The 19,472-nt window shown below is 31.6% G+C and overlaps 1 protein-coding gene across 1 annotated transcript; it reads right to left on the bottom strand.

Annotated features, from left to right (window-relative positions):
• Positions 1 to 257: 257 nt before the first annotated feature.
• Positions 258 to 13,055, bottom strand: LOC149420957 (uncharacterized). Its single transcript, XM_089635313.1, has 3 exons — positions 12,845 to 13,055; positions 5,148 to 5,201; positions 258 to 1,768 (listed from the first exon to the last, which is right to left on the bottom strand). Exon 3 carries the CDS (start codon positions 1,752 to 1,754, stop codon positions 534 to 536), a length of 1,221 nt encoding a protein of 406 aa, XP_089491439.1. The 5' UTR covers positions 1,755 to 1,768; positions 5,148 to 5,201; positions 12,845 to 13,055; the 3' UTR covers positions 258 to 533.
• Between the last annotated feature and the right edge of the window lie 6,417 nt (positions 13,056 to 19,472).

Here is a 19,472-nt window from a genome sequence, read left to right as displayed (position 1 = left end):
TTGAATATTAAAATGTAAATAAATCCTCTTATTTATATTCAAGATTAAAAAAAATATTACCTTTTTGAAAATTTCATTACGTACAAAGGAGAATTGTAAATCAAAATAATTGTTGTACACATTGACAAGTTTATTGTTTTATTAATTTATACCCATGAAAAAAAAACAGCTGCGACACAAAAATATGTATTTTGTTTAACTTCACTAAATTTATTCAGAATATCTACATTTTCTAAGAATAACAAAATATTGCTTGAAAATTTTATAAATTACCATAAAATAACTCAATACATGTTAATAATATTATACAAAAAAGTGTAGCTACGTTCAATCACGCAATAAATAAATAAAAAATCAATAAATTGACCACACTGGTATCAACTTGATGCCAGAAAATGTAAATATTGTTAATATAATTTTTTATACAAAATAAAAGAAAAGCAAATTTAATCATTTGACATTTAAAAAATCATGTCTGGGAACCTATTAATGTTGATGTTTTAATTACAGAGAATTTTCTCAAATTATTAATTCTAACAGAATATCGAATATTCAGCACGCAAAGTTTCTTTGGAATTGACGTTTGCAGTTTTCTCTGAATTTATGGCATCGCCTTTGACTTCCTTCGCGGGTCTGTGCTTCTTTGGCAACAATTTCATGCACTCCACTAAATAGGTGTGCATTAAATTATACACCAGTGTGAGTTGTGCCACCTTCTCTTTGCAAAGTGGATCAGTTTCAATGAGGAACAGTCTTGAATCCAAAAGCTTTATGCAGGCTATAATATAGTTTCGTACAGTCTTTGGCTTGAAATAGTTATTCATTGCATCCATGAACATGGAGACGTATTTTTGTTTTCCTAGCAAATCGTCAATGTCGTCTGCAGAGCATGGGTTTTGTTTCTGCAGATAGACAATTAATCGTTTTGCGTACCTCTTGTAAGTGCGATAAGTTCTTTGCTTTTTTGAACTGAGCGTTCTACCCATTGTCATAGATTTTTTCATGTCGTTAATGATGTATTTATACTTATCGTCTAGTTTTGCGTCTAACAAGTCTTGTAGTCTTTCATCTCCTGTAGTTTCAGTTTGTCTAGATACGATTTCGTATGAGTAATTACTGCTGTCTGATTCGCAGGATGATACCTCACGTGTTGCAGGATCAGCTTCGGTGTTTTTGATTTCACTTGTTTCATTAGGTATTTGAATCGAATTATTGTTTTCTTCTCCATCGGTTGAAGTGGATTCACAAGATGTTCTCCTCCGTTTACTTCTTGTGGCGCGATGTGTTGTTGATTTATTTTCTTCGCCTTGTTCTTCTACCGGAACTTTTCTTTTAACGGTTTTCTGTGGTTTCGTTACGGTCCTTGCATTATAATTGGTAAGAATATTAGCATCTTGCTCCGTCAGTGGTGTGGTCCTATTCGTCGTTGCAGTGATTGGAATTATGCGAATCTTAACCATAGCATAGCCTTCATGAATTTTGTTTTTGATATTTGGGTCATTATAAACATCTCCCCATAGCTCCATAATTGCAGATTCTTTTAGAAACTTCACTTGACACAGTTCCCCGTTGAAGAAGCGTTTTCTCTGCCTTTCATTGACTAGTTCTCGTTCTTCTCCCGTGAGCCCGTGTCTTTTGGTCAGATGATCAGGCAATTTTCCATAGGTGAATTTGGCACAATTTTCAATTGGGCATGGAATATTTGCATGGTTTTGTTTCTTCGTCCTCTGCGGAGGTTGCGTTATACTTTTCATGATGGCAAAAGATTCTGAAACAAAGAAATAATATTATTAGAATATGACGTAATATTACGTGTGTATGGCGCTTTTCTTAGTGTGTACCTATTGATTTATATATTAATATTATTATTGAATTTATATAAAAGCAGTTTATTTTTAAATAAGTTCTGCCATGTAAATTTTCACGTAATTAATAATTTACGCAGCAGAACTTGTTTATAAAAAATCAATAATAATATTATATATTTTTATAAGCAATAATTGTTCGCCTTTGTGCTATGCATAAATAAAATCTTGTCTTTAAAACATTAATTTATCAAAAAAATAATAATTAATATTATATATAATATATAATTATTTTTACAATATGTATATATCATTAGTGCATAATGCTGTTTTTTTTTAATAAACTCTTGCATTCCGTTCCATCCTTTCCCAAAACAACGTACCAACATTCCTGTACTTTTCAAACACCGCTCTTCTCTTTCCCTCCCGTAGTAACCTTGACATAGCACCCCTCTCCACCCCACACACAACAACAGCCACCCTTCTTCCCAATGTACTGCGCTTGTTTACATTTTACCTCCTCACATTTCTGTGCTCCTGGTAGCGTTGTTGTGCAGTTTTTACTTCATGGGCCTTCTAACAGGGAGGGGAAAGTGGGAATAAGCCCCGAGAAAGTGAATAATTATTTTATTTTACAAAGGGAAAATTTTGTAATATTCTAATTATTTGAAACTCATTATGCTAACAAAATGTAAATGTTGAAAACTTAATTAATAACTTATAAAAAAATGACAATGGTGAAATAAAAACCTTGGTTTATTTTTCTTAATTTTAAAATGCCTTTTTAAAAATTATATATGTTAATTTATTTTGTAAATTGGTGTTTTTTTATACATATACGTCATTTACAAATTTTTTATCATATAAATAAATTATACATATAATTAAAAATATATATTTATCAGTATAATTTATTTATCCCATTTTGAAATATGAAATGTAATTTTTTATTGTATATATTAATTTTTATGGTAAAACTGTTGTTTTATTGTACATATTCGTATTTTAAATGATAATATTTATCATCTGTGTTTTTATTTACATAATATTTGATTTGAGATTTGTTGGCTAATTTTACAATCAATTATTATTAATTTAATTTAGATTTTTGCGTTTCTAGCTTCTATGTGTTTTGTGTTTTATTTTGTTAGGTTGGCAGTGCATTCAAATAAACGCAAATTCACATCCAAAATGGTCCCTCAATTTGCAGATTTTCGCGTAAATTAATATTTACGTGAAAAATTAAAGAGCAATATTTTTCAAAATCGTAAATGAAAGTTTATACAATGTTTTTTGTAATGCGTATTAAAAACAGTAGTTGTAGGTAAAAGTATACCATTATTTTTATTTTTTGTATTTTTATCCACAGATACGTAGTTGGTTAAATTAGACAATGTTAGATTTTAAATTAGTATTAGATTATTGGATGTTAGTAGAGACACCCTTCATTGCTTTAATTTTTAAGAAATGTAGCATTAATTATTGAAAAATAGCTTTTATAGCTTTAATTTTCAGTTTTCATAGCGTTTATAGCTAAATAGGATAACGTCAAAGAACGGGAGTCGGCAAGATGGGAAAAACAATTAATTTAGCAAAATCACTTGAAGCATGTTTATTGTATTATTGATTGAAACTCAAGATGGCACATGTTTCTACAGTAGAGTGTGTCATATTCGTTCTACAATCTGTCAATACAAGATTATAGCGACTAAAAAATCTTTTTTATTATCGCTAAAAACACCATTTATCGCTTTAATTCGCGAAAATATCGTTAATGCGAATGGGTGTCTTTAGATATTAGATTAGTATATTAAATTATTGCAACTCTTTCTCCTCTGCACAAACATTCCCTTAGTTAGCGTTAATCTGTGAACTATTAATTTTATTTTTCCAAAGAAAAATGATTTAAAAATAAACAAGTGAAAACCATTCAAAGTGTTTTCCCAAATAGTCCGACAGCTTTATTTTTTTAGGAAACTTTAATGGACTTTGCCTCCAGTAAAATAAATAGAGGAAGAAAGCCTCTTTGGAAGGGCTTTGTTTATTCGCCGGCGTGTTCCACAAGAGATGAATGCTTTTACCAGGGCAACAGAACACGAGGGTGGTGACTGGTAAGGTGGTTTCGCGTTGGCTAAACACAGACCCCCTACTGTATGTATGTATTGTATGCACCGTATTCAGCCAGACGTTGTAAATGAACAAAATGGCAGGAGATGGTAAACATGTTTACTCCTTGCATGCTGCAGGCAGATTATTAATTAGTCAGTCTACTCCGAAGCATTGCTTTTATTGGGTTTTAAATTTGTTTACGAAAAGCTATTTGCACTAGAGTAATCGTACATTGTTTATCCCTTGAAATTGAATTTACATGTTACTTCCCAAATATGAAACCAATAAACTTTAGATGACGTGGGTACTTATTAATCTGATTATAATACAATCAACAAAATATTACATTATTATTAAACATTTTAAATAAACACTTTGTGTTAAATCACATTGTTGATCACCTTGTTAGATTATAATCATAAATCAAAAATAAAAATTCTAAATGCATCGCAAATCTGTTTGAAAAACAACTTCTGTAGTTTACAATGATTTGCTTGTTTTCTCTTGTTTCGCTTACAAAATATCTTGTTACGATTCCGGAAAACTTTGAAGTCGTAAGAAAAGCTCTGAATATATTATCATTTTTTGGTTTAATAAATATTTAATAGATATCTTCAAGCATCTTGAGATATACCCTACGTTTATCTTCGCTGGCTGAATACAGGCAGGACTCACACAAGCCCAATTCTTCATGTATTTGTGAAAACGGCAACCTTATTTGTAGAACAACCTGTTTGACAATTATGTTATCCTGATACAGTTGTTGTTTGAATTTTGCAGAATATTTTTTGATTGGGGGAGGTTGTTAATGTTTTATTTGTGTAAACTGAAAGCGACAAAATACCCACTTTATCAACTAGAATAATACAAATTTGACTTTGTGGTTAAAGATGATAGCCATCTTGTTATGAATTTAAGATGTTAAATTTTTTTTTTTGAAACCTTAATAAGAGTCGCAACGTTATTTTTTTATTTTTTGAAAATATAACAACATTTCTGCTAATTTGAGTTCCTTCAAGTAACGAGGTACAATTCAGTTTAACACAATATTTATTTTCGAAATTAGTTTTCTTCGCTTCTTTGTTCTACGTTTTGCGCCGCAATGTTTATTTTTCTTATTACTTACTCTCCATGGCACGATCGAATAAGATTTAGGGGAAGCTTGGATTATTAATATATTGTTTTTGATTCTCAATTATAATTTAAAAAATTAAATAATTTATTACAACTTACTCGGTTCTCGTTGAGTTTATCCAGTCGGAAAATTTTGCAGCTCTGACAAGTATTCTGAAACAAGTAAAAAATAGGTACATAACGACGGTTTCTCGGGTTCAACAGATCTAAGCATTCTCAACACACAAACACCGCGAGCTTTTACTATACCATAGTTTGGTATAGGTTACCTTTTCAATACAAATACAAGGCAAGCCTTGTTCCCTTCACAAGGCAAAGAGAGCGCTTCTATTTACAAAAGTCCTTCTCGAAAATATGTGCTCCTGATACCGTTGTTGTTCGGATTTTCCTGTGCTTGGACCATTATGAAAATAACTAACACATAAATTTTGAATTTAAGTAAAAATACTTTCTTTGTACAATAAATTATAAACAAAATCTAGATATTTCAAGAACTATGTTCTCTTCATCAGAGTGAGAGTACATAAAATATTGCTCTTAAAACATTTAGATTTTGTATCTAATAAAGTGTCGTGGTCAAAGTATTTTTTTTAAATCTGCATAGAAGAAAATATATTTTTCGAACAAAAAAATAATAACATTATTATTAAAACGCGATTTTTGCAGATTTAGTTCAAATATTTGAATTTCTGAGCGAATTTCATATACGATTGTAATAATTCATTATAAATTCAGTGAACGAATTGCGAGTCGCGGTTCTGGCGGGGATTTGATTAATTAATAAGCATCAATTATGAATTTCGCGAAAACGAGCGCAAGTCAAAGCACGAAACGTGATTAAATATTCTTGTATTTTCGGCTCATTGTACAAACCAAATTATAGAAATATTAATGAAGAACTCCCTTGCTTTTAATACAGGGAAGGAACATTCGAGCAAGCGGTAAGAAAACGTAATATTATATACTAGCCCCGCCACGCGTTGTTGTGGCTCAATCTGTCCGTGTAAAAAACACGTTTGTCTAATAGATGGCGCTGTTTTTAAAACCATGTTTTTACCTGTCACAGATGACATCTATATAATATAGGTAACACATGCGTGTAATGTAACACATGCGTGTAATGTAACACATGCGTATTCGAATGCAACGTTGTGTAAAAATTTCAAATCAATCGGTGAAAACTTTCGGCAATTTAAGATTTTGAACAAACGAACAATATATTTTTGTTTAAATAGATTACACATTTATTGGATTGAGTAATAACATAGTAAGTTAACCATTTCAGACCGTGTATCTGTAAATACAAAGATTTTAAATAATTTTTATAATTATCTAGAATCTAGAGCGAATAAAAAATTGGCGGTTTTCGTTTTCCAATAATTGCTGAAATAACTGGCATTGCGCGCTATTTTTCAATTTGATTTTAGCTACTAGTTCTTGCGGTAGCCATTTTTATATTTTTAAAGGTGATTCTCATATTTCATTATGACCCATTATTTTTGTGGTAAAAGTTTTGAAGGTATTTTTATATGTTTAATTACAAATAACTCTACCAATTGTTATCAAGCATTAATTGTGTTCTTCCATTGCCAGTTTAAATTCAGATACGAAGGGGTTAAACGAATATTTCCCAGCTTCTTAGCTCATGAAGGAAATTATTGTTTGCATCTGAATAGTCAGTTTTAAATTTCTGCTTTATAGTAGGTAATTTTGACCCAAAAATCAAGACACCTACCTAAAATAATGATATTAAATGAAAGATACCTTCTCTTAATTAATTTTTAATTTAATTAAAATATTTTTTTCGTATTTTGGTGATGCGAGCAAATAATTCTTATCTTCAGAGTTTAAATACCTTTGACGAGAAAAACAGGCTTAAACAACAGAGTGTTCAATTTAACGGGGATGTGTTTTACGCTTTACGGTTTCACACCCCTTTACTTTTAAATGAGATAAAAAAGGAAGGGTGACAAAAGGAATTTCACGGGTAAAATATTTTCATATTCAACAAATTTTTAAACGGATGGACAAAAAAAGGTCTGATGAATTTTTCTACCACTAATGAGAATCTACCCACTTCCTAAAAACCTTCAACCTACCAAACAGAAGAGTCGGGGGTAACTTTATATTTGGTGGGATTTTTTTCTGAATAATCGGCAAACATTAAACCAATTTCGGAAAATTTAAATAAATGTTATAAATTCTCGGTACTTCGAAACAATTTGATTGTTGGAAAGTGTTTCACCAAAAAACACGAATTCACAAAAAAACAAAAGATGTTCAACACGATATTCTGCTCTCGGGCGAATATGTTTGTTTCCTCTGACAATGAGTTGGTTCAGTAGCCGGTACACCTTTCCTCGAATGTATCTGTGAAAGTACACTGTATATTTAAACACATTTACATATGGCACGGAATAAGAAGCAAACATGTTTTGCATGGCGTATCCTCACATTCCCATATCAACCTCTAAAGTTTCATGCTACCCCGGTACTATTTTGCATGCGTGTATTTATTGTGAAGTTGGATAGGGTTTGGTATGAGGATTTTATCCCGGGATAATGGAGATAAATGCTCCCCCGCACACTCCCGGGTAATAAACGAATTAATTTTCGGGATTATGTCTTTGCTTGTGGCGGTTTAACTTGTATATTTTAAATATTTATGTCCCGACACCCATTCCACATTATGCAAATAAAATTTCCGAGCATTTTTGCCGCGAATTCGGGTGTTTTATCTTTCGGTTAAAAGGGCTTAATCGTTTTGCTGTAAAAGGGTGGATTTGATTTTACATTGCAGATTAGAATCACGTTCTTTTTTGTCATTTTAAAAATTGTGTTGCAATTGAAAAGGTTTCTCTGGTCTTGTAAGTATTATTATAATAATGAAGTACAAACAGAAGTGCGTGAGGTTTCCAAATTCTCTATTATACTCTAATTTTTTTAAATTCGGGTCGACAAAATATAAATAAAACTGTTAAGAATTAATAATAGTAAGAAAAAATGAGGTAGATAATTTTAAATAATTTTAAAATTTAATTTATTTACTTTAAATAAACAAAATTAACTTTAATTTTAACAAATCGAGTTCTATGAAATAAACACAATAACAATGAATAAACACATAATGTGTTGCTAGTTTCTTGACGTCTCGTCGTGTGCTAATTTCTCGTGTTCATTTTACATGTTCTTGAAAGTTAGATCTAAAAATAGTTTAAAATTAGTTTTACCTACTGACGTTGAACGTTTTCTTTTTATACTGAACGAAATGAACGAGCCAAAAATTATTGGATTTTTTAATGCATAAAATCCCACGGCTGAAATATGGACCAGGCACGCATGAATAATATGGTTGAAGATGGGGCGGAGGCGGGGCAGAGGCGGGTTTGCGATAATTCTAAGTGAGCAGGGCGGAATGCGAGATCGAGCTCCATAATATCCACCATAAACAGAACAAGCAACCAAGGGTCAGCGATTAAAAAAGTGTCAACAAAATCCTTGCCCTCTTTTGACTGCAGTACTTGTGGAAGGTCCTTTATGCTAATTTCCACCTTGCTTGACTGCGGATTTGCAGTGTGCGAATATTGCGAAACATGACCTCCGCTGCCTTCTGCAACCCTGATGATTTTGAAGCTTTCTTCCACAACTTTAAACCATCAGAATGAAAGCTCATATTTTTAACAAAGAGCTTTCAAAACGGTTTTGTTTAAACGTCGTGATTTATTTTCACTTCACTGTTGAACTTACTTACTTGACTTACATTCTTGTAGCAGGATGGAAAGTTCATTGTATTTTTGTGATTAAAAAAACTGCAAAATTTATGGAATAAGGAAAATCAGGAATTATTGTAATTCTGGGAACATGGTTTGTATGAATCATTGTGATTCTCATTCCGGCCGTTAAATTTATTTTGCTCGTGTATTCAGTGTTAAATGATACGGGAAAAAAGGGAATACACCTACATGTATGTGAGACGCATAATATAAAATGTGCATATTGGCTAATTTGATGCAAAAATCATGTTCCTTTTATTTGGGTTACCAACCTACCTATTTAAAATGCACTAGTCTTTACGTTCTTTATTCATATGCAGCGTGGAGCATTTTAGCAATTGCTAGGCAATTCAAATGACTTATTTCAATTATGCATAATTGCATATGCATAATTCAATTGATGATATGAATAATGATCATTACATATCTACGTGTATATTGGTACGTTTTTTTAAGTTACAATTTCGAGATAAGGAAGAGAGATTAGATACAATGTCAAGCTTGACGAAAAACCCTCGTCCCATTTGAAGATTTTTATACACGGTGTCCGGAAACTAGTAAACTGGTGAATCTTCATCACACAGAAAATTAAAGGGTTAAAAAAACTTTTCGAACTAGGTGTACGCTTTAACGCATTTTAAAAGACATTAAGAGAAACGCTGCGCGGCCTGTTTGATACAAAAGTTAAATTTTAATTTGAGGCCAAAATAAAAACTGAAAAAAAATTATCAAAGGGTATAGCAAACATCTAGCAAGAATGTGTGCTGACTTATTTATTTGTGTTTCAAATTACAAAATACAGGGCATTAAAGATGTCGATTTTTTCATCATTTTAGATGCAGAGGTTATTGTGAATTAATGATTAATTTATTAAAAAAACATGTATTTTGTCCTGTCTTATTTGTAAATATAAAATAAAAATTACTAACAAAGCATTTTGTTGGGCTTAATTTTAGCTTCGTGATCGATTTATGGAGGAACACACATTTGTCAAATATTATTTTTTTATTTTTACCCAAAAAACGCATGAGAACGCATTTAGAATGTTTATTTTTTTATTTCATTATTTTAACATAGCAGATTAAGAAAAATTACTTTGACATAGTCACTACTAACAAAAAAACACTAACTCCATAAAATTGCGAAAGCTGCCTCTAAAGTCATGTAAAATTGAATTCCTCAATGGCCGACATTTTGTAATTTAAGTCACAAGTAAATAAATTAGCACATTTTATCAGTACTAGATATTTGCCATACCTTTTGATAAAAAATAACTATTCAGTTTGGTTGGGTATTTTGGCCTCAAATACAAACTTAAGTTTTGCATGAAAAAGGCTGCGCTGCCGTTTCTCTTAAACCTCTTCCCGACCGCTATTTTCAAATTTTTCCATTAAAATTCCAAATTTGGCCTCGATTTACGTGAAAACGAAAGCTAAAATTTTACAGTTTTAACACAGAATCAAAAAACTTATACTACAAAATCAATTCCAAATGTTTGGAAATTGTGCCCAGAAACTACGAGTTTCTGGGCACCCTGTTTAAACATGCGTAATTTTTGTCATAACGTGCTAAGCGCCCCTTCTTCCTAGTTATCTACACAATAAACTGCAACGGAGTATTTTACTGTGTTAAATTAGTAAAAATAACTAAATTAAAATTCGCCCTTTTTATAATATATTGTGTTATTTCAAAATAACTGTACTCATTTCATGTCATTCAACTTTAAAAGAATATTGCTTACAAAGCAACGGTTAGTTTTAAAAACACATTTTTCAAACTTATCACTACAGTTCCTTACAAATTTCTAAAATAATATTTAAACATGTTGTGTTATATACTGCATTTTAATATGATCTTCATAAGCCTCATGGATGGAAAAAACTTCTTTCCGTAAGTATGAATATTATAAACGGCTCAATCGTATATTTTACTGAATTATCAAATTGCAAAGTGGCACTTTATTCAAAACGAGCTACCTGCCTTTTTATCGCCCGTTAACTTTAAAGATGATTTGATATTTTTCAACCCGAGGCAAGCAGGGTAGGGTAAAGGTCTAAGGCGAGGCGAGGCGAGGTGGTTTGAGTTATTGGCGCTACGTGTGCTTTATGATACGTGAGAAGGGGTGAGTTATGAGGTGAGGGTCGCAACTTCTTTACATTACTGTTTTAATTTAACATTTGAGACTTTTGAGCGTGTACTCTGTACAGAATCAGTACGTGATAATTGATCCCAACTGGGATGTAAGATAATAATTCATGTAAACGACTCAACTTTTAGGGCGTGTTGTTCATAAGTGACTGTAAGTGTTTTATAAAATCGTTAGCAACACTGTTGTGTAAATAAAAGATTTAATAAGCAATGCCACGTAACCGACTAACGTTCAATAATATTATTGAGATTTTTGCTGTTGCAATTATTGACAATTTGTTTTTGTTACTCGACTTTACTACGTTGTGATCTTATATATATTTTCATACATTTCAATAAATTGAGATAAATAATTACTAAAAAGAAAAGATTTGAAAGAAACACAACTACCCAACCTTATTTTTTTCCTTATTTTTCTTCTATTCGCTTTTATTATATTATCTTAACAGATAAATTAACAAAATAAGGTTTTTTTTGCAATTCAATATTACGTACCAAATAACAAAAATTAATTGAAATATTGAAGACAATATTAGTGATTTCTAAACGAAAATTTGAAACAGAAAAATCAGAAAAGGAAACGGTCACATCTGGGACTCGAACCCAGGACCCTTGTCTTTGTCCCAGATGTGACCGTTTCCTTTTCTGATTTTTCTGTTTCAAATTTTTGTTTAGAAATCACTAATATTGTCTTCAATATTTAAATATTACAATTTGAGGTTTTACTCAATAAAGTTATTCCGAAAAATAAATAAAAATTAATTGTTTTTATTATTTGTTTAGAACAGGCACTGCCTAGTTGGAAACATGTTGTCTGGGCCATAATGCATGTGTGTCAGTGTTGCAGCTTATCCTCGATGTACATTTACTTGTCATATTATTGTGCGTATATCCAATATCCATGTAAACATTATTTGGCCTAGTATGTATCTTGTATAATTTTTGTACCTCATATGTACAATAATACATATAAAAATACTACCTAAAATGGATGAAATTTGTATCTAATCCTATGTAAATGAAATGTGTTAGTAATTTGAATTAACTGAAAGATGCGCATTCTGCCCATGACAAAAATAATAAAGAAAGATTGGAGCTGATGTTTATTTAATTATGCGTACAACATTCGTGTATCTTAGTAGGGACTTATAGGTTTAATTAAAACATAAATATAAAATGTACATCATACAATGAACCTATATTTGTATTTAAAAAAACACCAAAACCATTTTCATTGAAATATTTATTTATCATAAACTAGCGATCCAAATTATTTTTGCTAATGTGAGTGACTTTTCCATAATTTAACGAATTTGTGATAGAATAGCTACAGGTGTACTATGTATATCTGTGTCTAGGTATGCAGTATACTTATACATTCACATGTACATTGTAAAATACAATAATTTATTAACGTTTGAAGAATCTAAATCATACTTAATTCACGCAATATTATTACAAATTACGAAAAATTACCCACCATGATTGACAAAAAATGTGAAAGATACAGATTTATTCAATATTTTTGAAAGGTACCTAAATAAATAGTATAATGCAAAATTAGAAACTCGCATATCACAGATAAGCAATATAAAAAATAGTAACAATGTTTTGAACTGTAAATTGATTTTTAAACATCTTAAATAGGCTTGGACACAATTCGAGGTAGTTAATTTAAATAATTTTGTTTTATTTTTATTTGTTTTGGTAGGTACATAATTAATATTTGACAATAATTGATAAAAAAATATTACATTTTCAATTACCATTGAAAACTGCATTATTCAATGATTTTATATATGCCAATAAAAAATAAGATTAAAAAAGTTTGTATCAGTAATATGGGGATAGTCATTAAAAAAAATTGGTACCAACCTTTTAGCTGCTGCACAAGTTTCCAGATTATAAATTCAGATGTAAGTTTGATTATTTGCTTTCAGAAACATCTTGTTAAAATTGAAATAATTCTGCTAAACTTATCACTTCAAACAAATTGAGTGCAAATCTGATAGATACGCTCTTATCACCAAGTTATTTTGCGAGTGCTTATATTGCAGGAAAAACAAAACAGCCCCTAGACGCGTGTTGTTGCGAGCATGAAAACATCGCTACTGAAATGTGAACGAGAGGGGGATGAAAATTGCCGGCACCCACCTCGTAGCACCCCCTGAGGAGTACGGCGTAGAGCTTAGAGGGAGACAATCGGATGTCCTTCGTAGAAGGTCGGTTGTCTTCGTGTTCTACGGTCGTAGCGATTTTTAAATAAACCACAAAACGTTAAAATATTTTTATTTTTGGCCACTAAGGTTTGAAAAATTAAATTCAGTTTTTTTTTGCTTTGCGATAGTTTGTACTCAACTTGATTTTAGAGTGGGTGCATTTTAAATGTCAGATTTATTAACTAAAATGGCGGTTGGAAATCTGAAAGGCCATTATTAATTCATCTCATATACTTACTTTAATTTCACCTAAGAGATAGTATATTCAAGGAATTTGGAACTACAAAGATTCACGCAGATAATCTTGTCCATAGTGAGCCTAAGAAGTTATTGATGTAAACAGGTTACCGTGAAAAAGTAAATATAATATGGTAAAGTTAATTGCAGAAAGACAAAAAGTGTCAGAAAATTGATACAAACATCTCAGAGGTCAAGGATATAGATATACGATACCAAAACAAAGTTCTATTTGCAATGTTGCTCTTTTAATTTTACCGATACAAGATGTTTTTCAATGATTTGCAGAACGTGCATAGCTAATATTGTGCTAGATTTATTAGTCTGGTTAAATTTCTCCAGTCTTTTCCACACATAAGAAATACAAAAAAAAGGTCTCAAATTACTTTTCGTTTATTTCAGTAATTTTTCACATATCTAGTCAAAGTCGTAAATGTGAAACCATTTGATCCTAAACGACAAAAAACTTGTCACAAATATGTATTTTTTGTCCTTTTGCGAATTGCTTAATTTTTTATCTTCAACAGCCTTCGAAAAGCCCGCCTACCCGACGTGGGCGGGGGCGTGGCTTCCATAGGACACGCCCAGCGTTCTTTTGTTACCGACCCGACAGCCAATAGGAAGACACGCCCACCTCCTTACTTTTGGGATTCTGTAAGGATCCAAGAAGTATCATGGATTAGTTTGAAAGCTAAATGCAATCAATTGTAACTCAGAAGCTGCGAAAACGCAAAGGATCAAAGTGTACATATTCCATTAGTCTTTAATTGAATATTTTCCTCAGATTTAAAAGTCGATTACTTCATTAAAAATAAAAAATAAATAAAAATTGGTGTGTTTCGGTTAAAAAAATATATTGAATCGGAACGCTGCTCCGTTAGCAACAACTCTCGTATCGCTTAAATCAATTCAACATTAATTGTAATCATGAATTACTAAAATAAGCTATGGTCTGTTCTGGCTCTCAATTAACGTCTTATTTTGTATCGCACTAAGCCCGTTGTCCCTCAGGTCGGTAAGCAATCGACATAAACCGAATGCTGCATGACCCCTATAATACGGTAACGGTCTGCAGCGCAGTTCAGTGTGTAACTTTTCTGTGTATGGTTTTACAGCATTTAGTTTATGTCGATTGCTTACCGAGCCGTGGGATAACGGGCTTAGTGTAAAAGAACCAGTGTATTGCCTGGAATCTTAAATGAAAAATTGCAAGAAAAGTACTTGTCAATTTTTTTTAAATTTAATTAAAATCAAATTTAATAATATAATTAAACACAAAAACAATAAATAAATTAACACTTTGTCAATAATTAGACCGTACAATCCTGTCGCCATCTATTGTGGAGACAACTTAAGTCATCAATTAATGTAATACCTTTCAACTTCTAGTCCCAGACAGGCCAATTAAGTTGATAACCTCTTCAATAAAATCATTCGTGAAATTATTTGAATACATAGACATATGAATATTAGTAGACCTGTCCTAAGTGATTAAAAGCGTATTATTCCCCACTCCCCATACCGGTTCCATTGGAGCCGGCTGTGCTCGCGTATGGCTTCCCGTGAATCTTGAGAATGTGACGTCATCATTCTTGTTCGAACTAGCGTCGAGCTATGGTCGAGGCATTTTATGAAATAATACGGCAAAATAGTGGCTTGTGATATGAAAACTTGTAAAAATAGATGTGAAAAAGAGAATAAACCCAATTGTCGTATTACATTCCATATGTAAGCATCATTTTAAGCTTATTCACGTCGTATAATAAGAATCAGTTGTAGAAACATATACTATCACATCGAGCCAACATTGGTCGAATGTAGCGATTCTCAAGTGTGCGCATCGTTGTTACTGGGAAGTAAATTATGAACACTTATAAAAGTGTCTTAACTAAATACGTAAACAAAATATTCGACTCTGAAAATAGAAGAAATTTTTTTTTGCCGAATTTGGACTTCGCAAATTTGTTCATAACGTGGCGAGTAATTTGCGCTCCCATGTAAAAATGTCTATTCATTCAAAAGCAGATTTTACTTTTAAGAACTAAATGGTGATATTATAATGCGAGATGCCTATATACTGTCAGATTGATTTATTGACGAATCACAGTCAGCTTTACCCCCTTCGTTCTTCAACAGTTGATTTTACCCCTCACCTTTAATTTCTAGTCTATATATTCACATGTCTGTGTTTGAATACTAATTTTACCTGAAGGAAGCAATAAAATCAAATATAAATGTTCGTTTGTTCAAAATCTTAACACTCCGAAAGTACTTCACTGATTCTTTGAAATTTCGAATACGCGTGTTTTTATATACCTGTTTTATATAGATGTAACTGGTAACACTGCCACCTGTTGAACGTAAAAGCAACACACGCTATTGTTTCTTTATCTGCACAGACAGACTGATCCACAGCAATGCGTAGCGGAGTCTAGGTAGAAGACGAATAAATGGCTTTTAGGCACTCAGGCCATGTATTGCATTATTTTTCACTAAACATCAAAAATCAGTATAGCCACGTGTTGCTATTTCTATCACCAAACTACACGTTCTCATAAAAAGGTGTATCATATTATGGTAGTAATAGTTTTAGAAAGAGAAAGCACCAAGCTTTTGCATTTAAAGTTTTACGATACAGCCAAATAGTTTGCCAATTTTGTTTACATAAAACGAAAAAAGTCAATTGACAATAACCGTTATGGTACTTTGTTTGTCTAATGTCAGATATTATGCCGGAATTTTATCCACTCAAATAACAGTATTGTATTTTGGGATACTTTAAAAAAGAGTGAATTGAATGCCAATCGGGAATATTTAGAAATAAATATGTAATCTGATAATTTTTAACTGACATGATACGACATTGTCTAGATCAGAGTGGTTAAGGTTAGGATTAATAAGATTCAGTAATTTAAAATTTAATTATTGAAGACAATATAAGCGATTTCTAAACGAAACTAAGTTCGAGTCCTAGATGTGACCGTATCCTTTTCTGTTTCAGATTTTCGTTTAGAAAACGTTTATATTTTCTTCAATAATTAAATATTACAATTTGAGGTTTTACTCAATAAAGTTATTCCGAAAAATAAAAATTTAAAATTTCCATTCAAGGGCGTGCAAATTTAGTGTCCGGAAACTCGGTGGTATAAATGGGAAACTGGTGAATAGAATCACATTTAGAGTCGATTTTCTGGCACAATTTTTTTTGATTTGAGCTATTATTTTCATGTAAATCGAGTCCGACGTCAGATTTTTGTGGCTCATTTTTTAATTCGGTCGATAGGGGTTTTTTAGGATTTCTATGTTGAGCCTCGTTTGAATACAATACGTCATTGTTTCTGGCACTTACATTTTGCGAAACCTTCGACACAGGCGGACTCCACCGTTTCAATGCTCTAGGGATGTACCTACATCCAACTTATGTACATTAGAATATCTTAAATTTCACAAGCTACTCGCAGTAGATTCGCCCATAGATATATCTACCGATCGATGTACATATAGCCGATAAGTCGCCTAGCGGTGAAATATTGATTAAATTTTTGACTTAGTTTGCTTATTAACTCTTCCTCGCAAAGCTAGTGTAGACAGATTTAGGTATTCCACATATATAGGTAGGTAGGTACCTACTCGCACATATTATGAAATTTATATTACAGTGATTTCGGTAGGGAGGTAATTTATTTCAAGAATATTATATATATATGCTTGTGCGAAAATGAAAAAAAGATTTAGGTATTCAGCGGTGAATTAGAAGAAAGAACTTCATCGTTCTTTGCGTTTAGAGATATAATAGTGAGTTTAGTAATGCAACTGAAATTCAGCTATTTTAGGCATAAAGTTCTAAATTAAGAACGACTATGGACGTGTTGTAAGTTAAGGAAATTTAAAGATTTTCTATTACTGTTAAAGTTCTGTTATTATTTCAGTTTTGTGAAACATCTGGACAATAGTGATTAAGAGAACATGAATAAAACCTTCACAGAAATAGAAAATCTACTATGAAATTTGATGAATGATTCAAATACTGCGAAACAACCCGTTCTAAGACAGACATGCTTCGCTTTCTGTCAACCCATAATTCAATCCGGTATAGTAGAATGGGGAGGCACTTATAAAACTCATGCAAAATCTCTTGAAACAATTAAAGTAATCTTAAAGTAACTATTTTTATATCTTTCATTACTCATTTTTAAAGAATTTAAGGTTTATTAAATTCTCTCTTCCTATTCCACTCATCTTTACAAGTGTATGAAGAAGACACACGCAGAAAAATGATCCTGTTGAAAAATTATAGCATACCAATTTCCTGATAAAATATCAATCATTCATAATATATCAAGAACACGTGTACTTTTCCTAAGAAATATGATGACGGAAAGCGACAATATCAGAATTTGTATGAATGCATGTTCCGCCGTCCTCATAAAACATTCGCTTTTAACTGATACTTTGTCAATTCATTCGTTAAATGCCTGCAGTCCCGTTTTTAAAAGTAAAACACATAATTTGACCAGATTTTTAATAAATTAACAGTATTTTATATCAGTAAGTTTTCTCCGTGTATTTTAAATTAAGTCGCACCGTTCAGAAACACAATCAATTTCAGGCAAAAATACAAGTTACCGGTTACTACTAACATGGAAATCGGATGACATTACAGCAGTTAATATACGAAATAAATGTTGATCTTACCCGATCTGCATTTGGCGAAGTTGGTAAATTTGTCGACTACAGTTCCTGGGTAGGAAGGTTTAACACTCAAGTCAAACCGAAAAAAAGTTTTAAAAGACATTTGAAAATAGATGTATCGTGATGAATGCAGATGAGCATTAAGTTAATTTCATGTTTGGAAATAGTAGTACCTATTGCAGTGATATTACTTTTACCTCCAACACATCTTCTTATTTCCCGTACTTTTCTCCTAACGCGTAAAATTTCCCACTATTGGATTAAAATAATATGAATCCTACTGATGACTGTGGAATGTGGGACATTGGGAATCAGTGGGTAGACTGATTTAAAACTTTGAAATGAAAATGCGGGATGAAATAATTTAGTGAGTTATTCGTAAATTATGCTATCGGCATGGGACTGACTTAAATATACATTTTTTTAAAGTGATTCATGTATATTTTTTTATCTTTAAGACTTTATTTTCTCCATCAGTTACAGGTAATTCATTTTATATAGACTCTTGCTTGTGTATTGGTGTACTGGATGGATCAATTTAATTTAATAGTAATTTTGTTTTTATAAATAAGCAGAGGAATAAACAAAAATAACGTTGTTGTTAAAAAATATTAACGGAATTGATGACCCAGTATTGTTGGGCATTTTCGGGGTAAGGGAGGATGTTCCAACAAGTTCGAAAAACTTTTTTGAAACACTCGATACTATCAGTGTGAATAAATACACTTAAAAGTGTGTCCTGAAAATCATTTTCCAGCCATTTTATTTTATTAGAAAAATAACTTTTTTGGTGATTAGATCATAGTAGCTACTAGATAAATATATTCTTAGTATAAAGGTACCGCATAATTGGGTAATAGTTTTGTGGGAACTAAACAATTACGTTCTAGAATGTAGAAAAATGTATACTAGGTAGGTGGGAATATTTTTGATCGTGGTGTATCTACCAGATAAGTTTGTACTTTATAAGTAGGTTCCAGAGAATGATTGATACCTACCTACTACATGAATACCAAGATCAACATAATTATATATTTAAAAGAAGGTCAATATAGTAGATACCAAATAAGTATATCATAATAGGGGGGCACTCATTTCATTAGCGTTTAACGATTTATTTATTTGTAAAGTCCGAGTTTACTATTTGGTACTCTAACTTATAGATAGTGGCTTAACTTAAGTAACTTATAGATATTATAAATAGTGGCTAAATATCGAATAATTCAGTCGAGTTTTTTGCCTTTTATGAGTATTTATTGGTTAATTTATTTATAAATAGATAAGCTATCAAGAGTATGGTGGAAAACCCCCTAGGTACAATAACATCATATTAGGTACCTACCAAATAAGTAGAT

The sequence above is a fragment of the Hesperophylax consimilis genome, chromosome 9 (assembly GCF_061612785.1).
Source record: "Hesperophylax consimilis isolate HC1 chromosome 9, BYU_Hcon_1.0, whole genome shotgun sequence".
NCBI classification, from domain to species: Eukaryota; Metazoa; Arthropoda; class Insecta; order Trichoptera; family Limnephilidae; genus Hesperophylax; species Hesperophylax consimilis.
The sequence above is the reverse complement of the archived record's forward strand: the minus strand, read 5'-3'. Positions and strand labels throughout refer to the sequence as shown.

Excerpts from the sequence above, each read along its gene's own strand:
- LOC149420957 (XM_089635313.1), bottom strand. The coding sequence starts at position 1,754 with ATGAAAAGTATAACGCAACCTCCGCAGAGGACGAAGAAACAAAACCAT.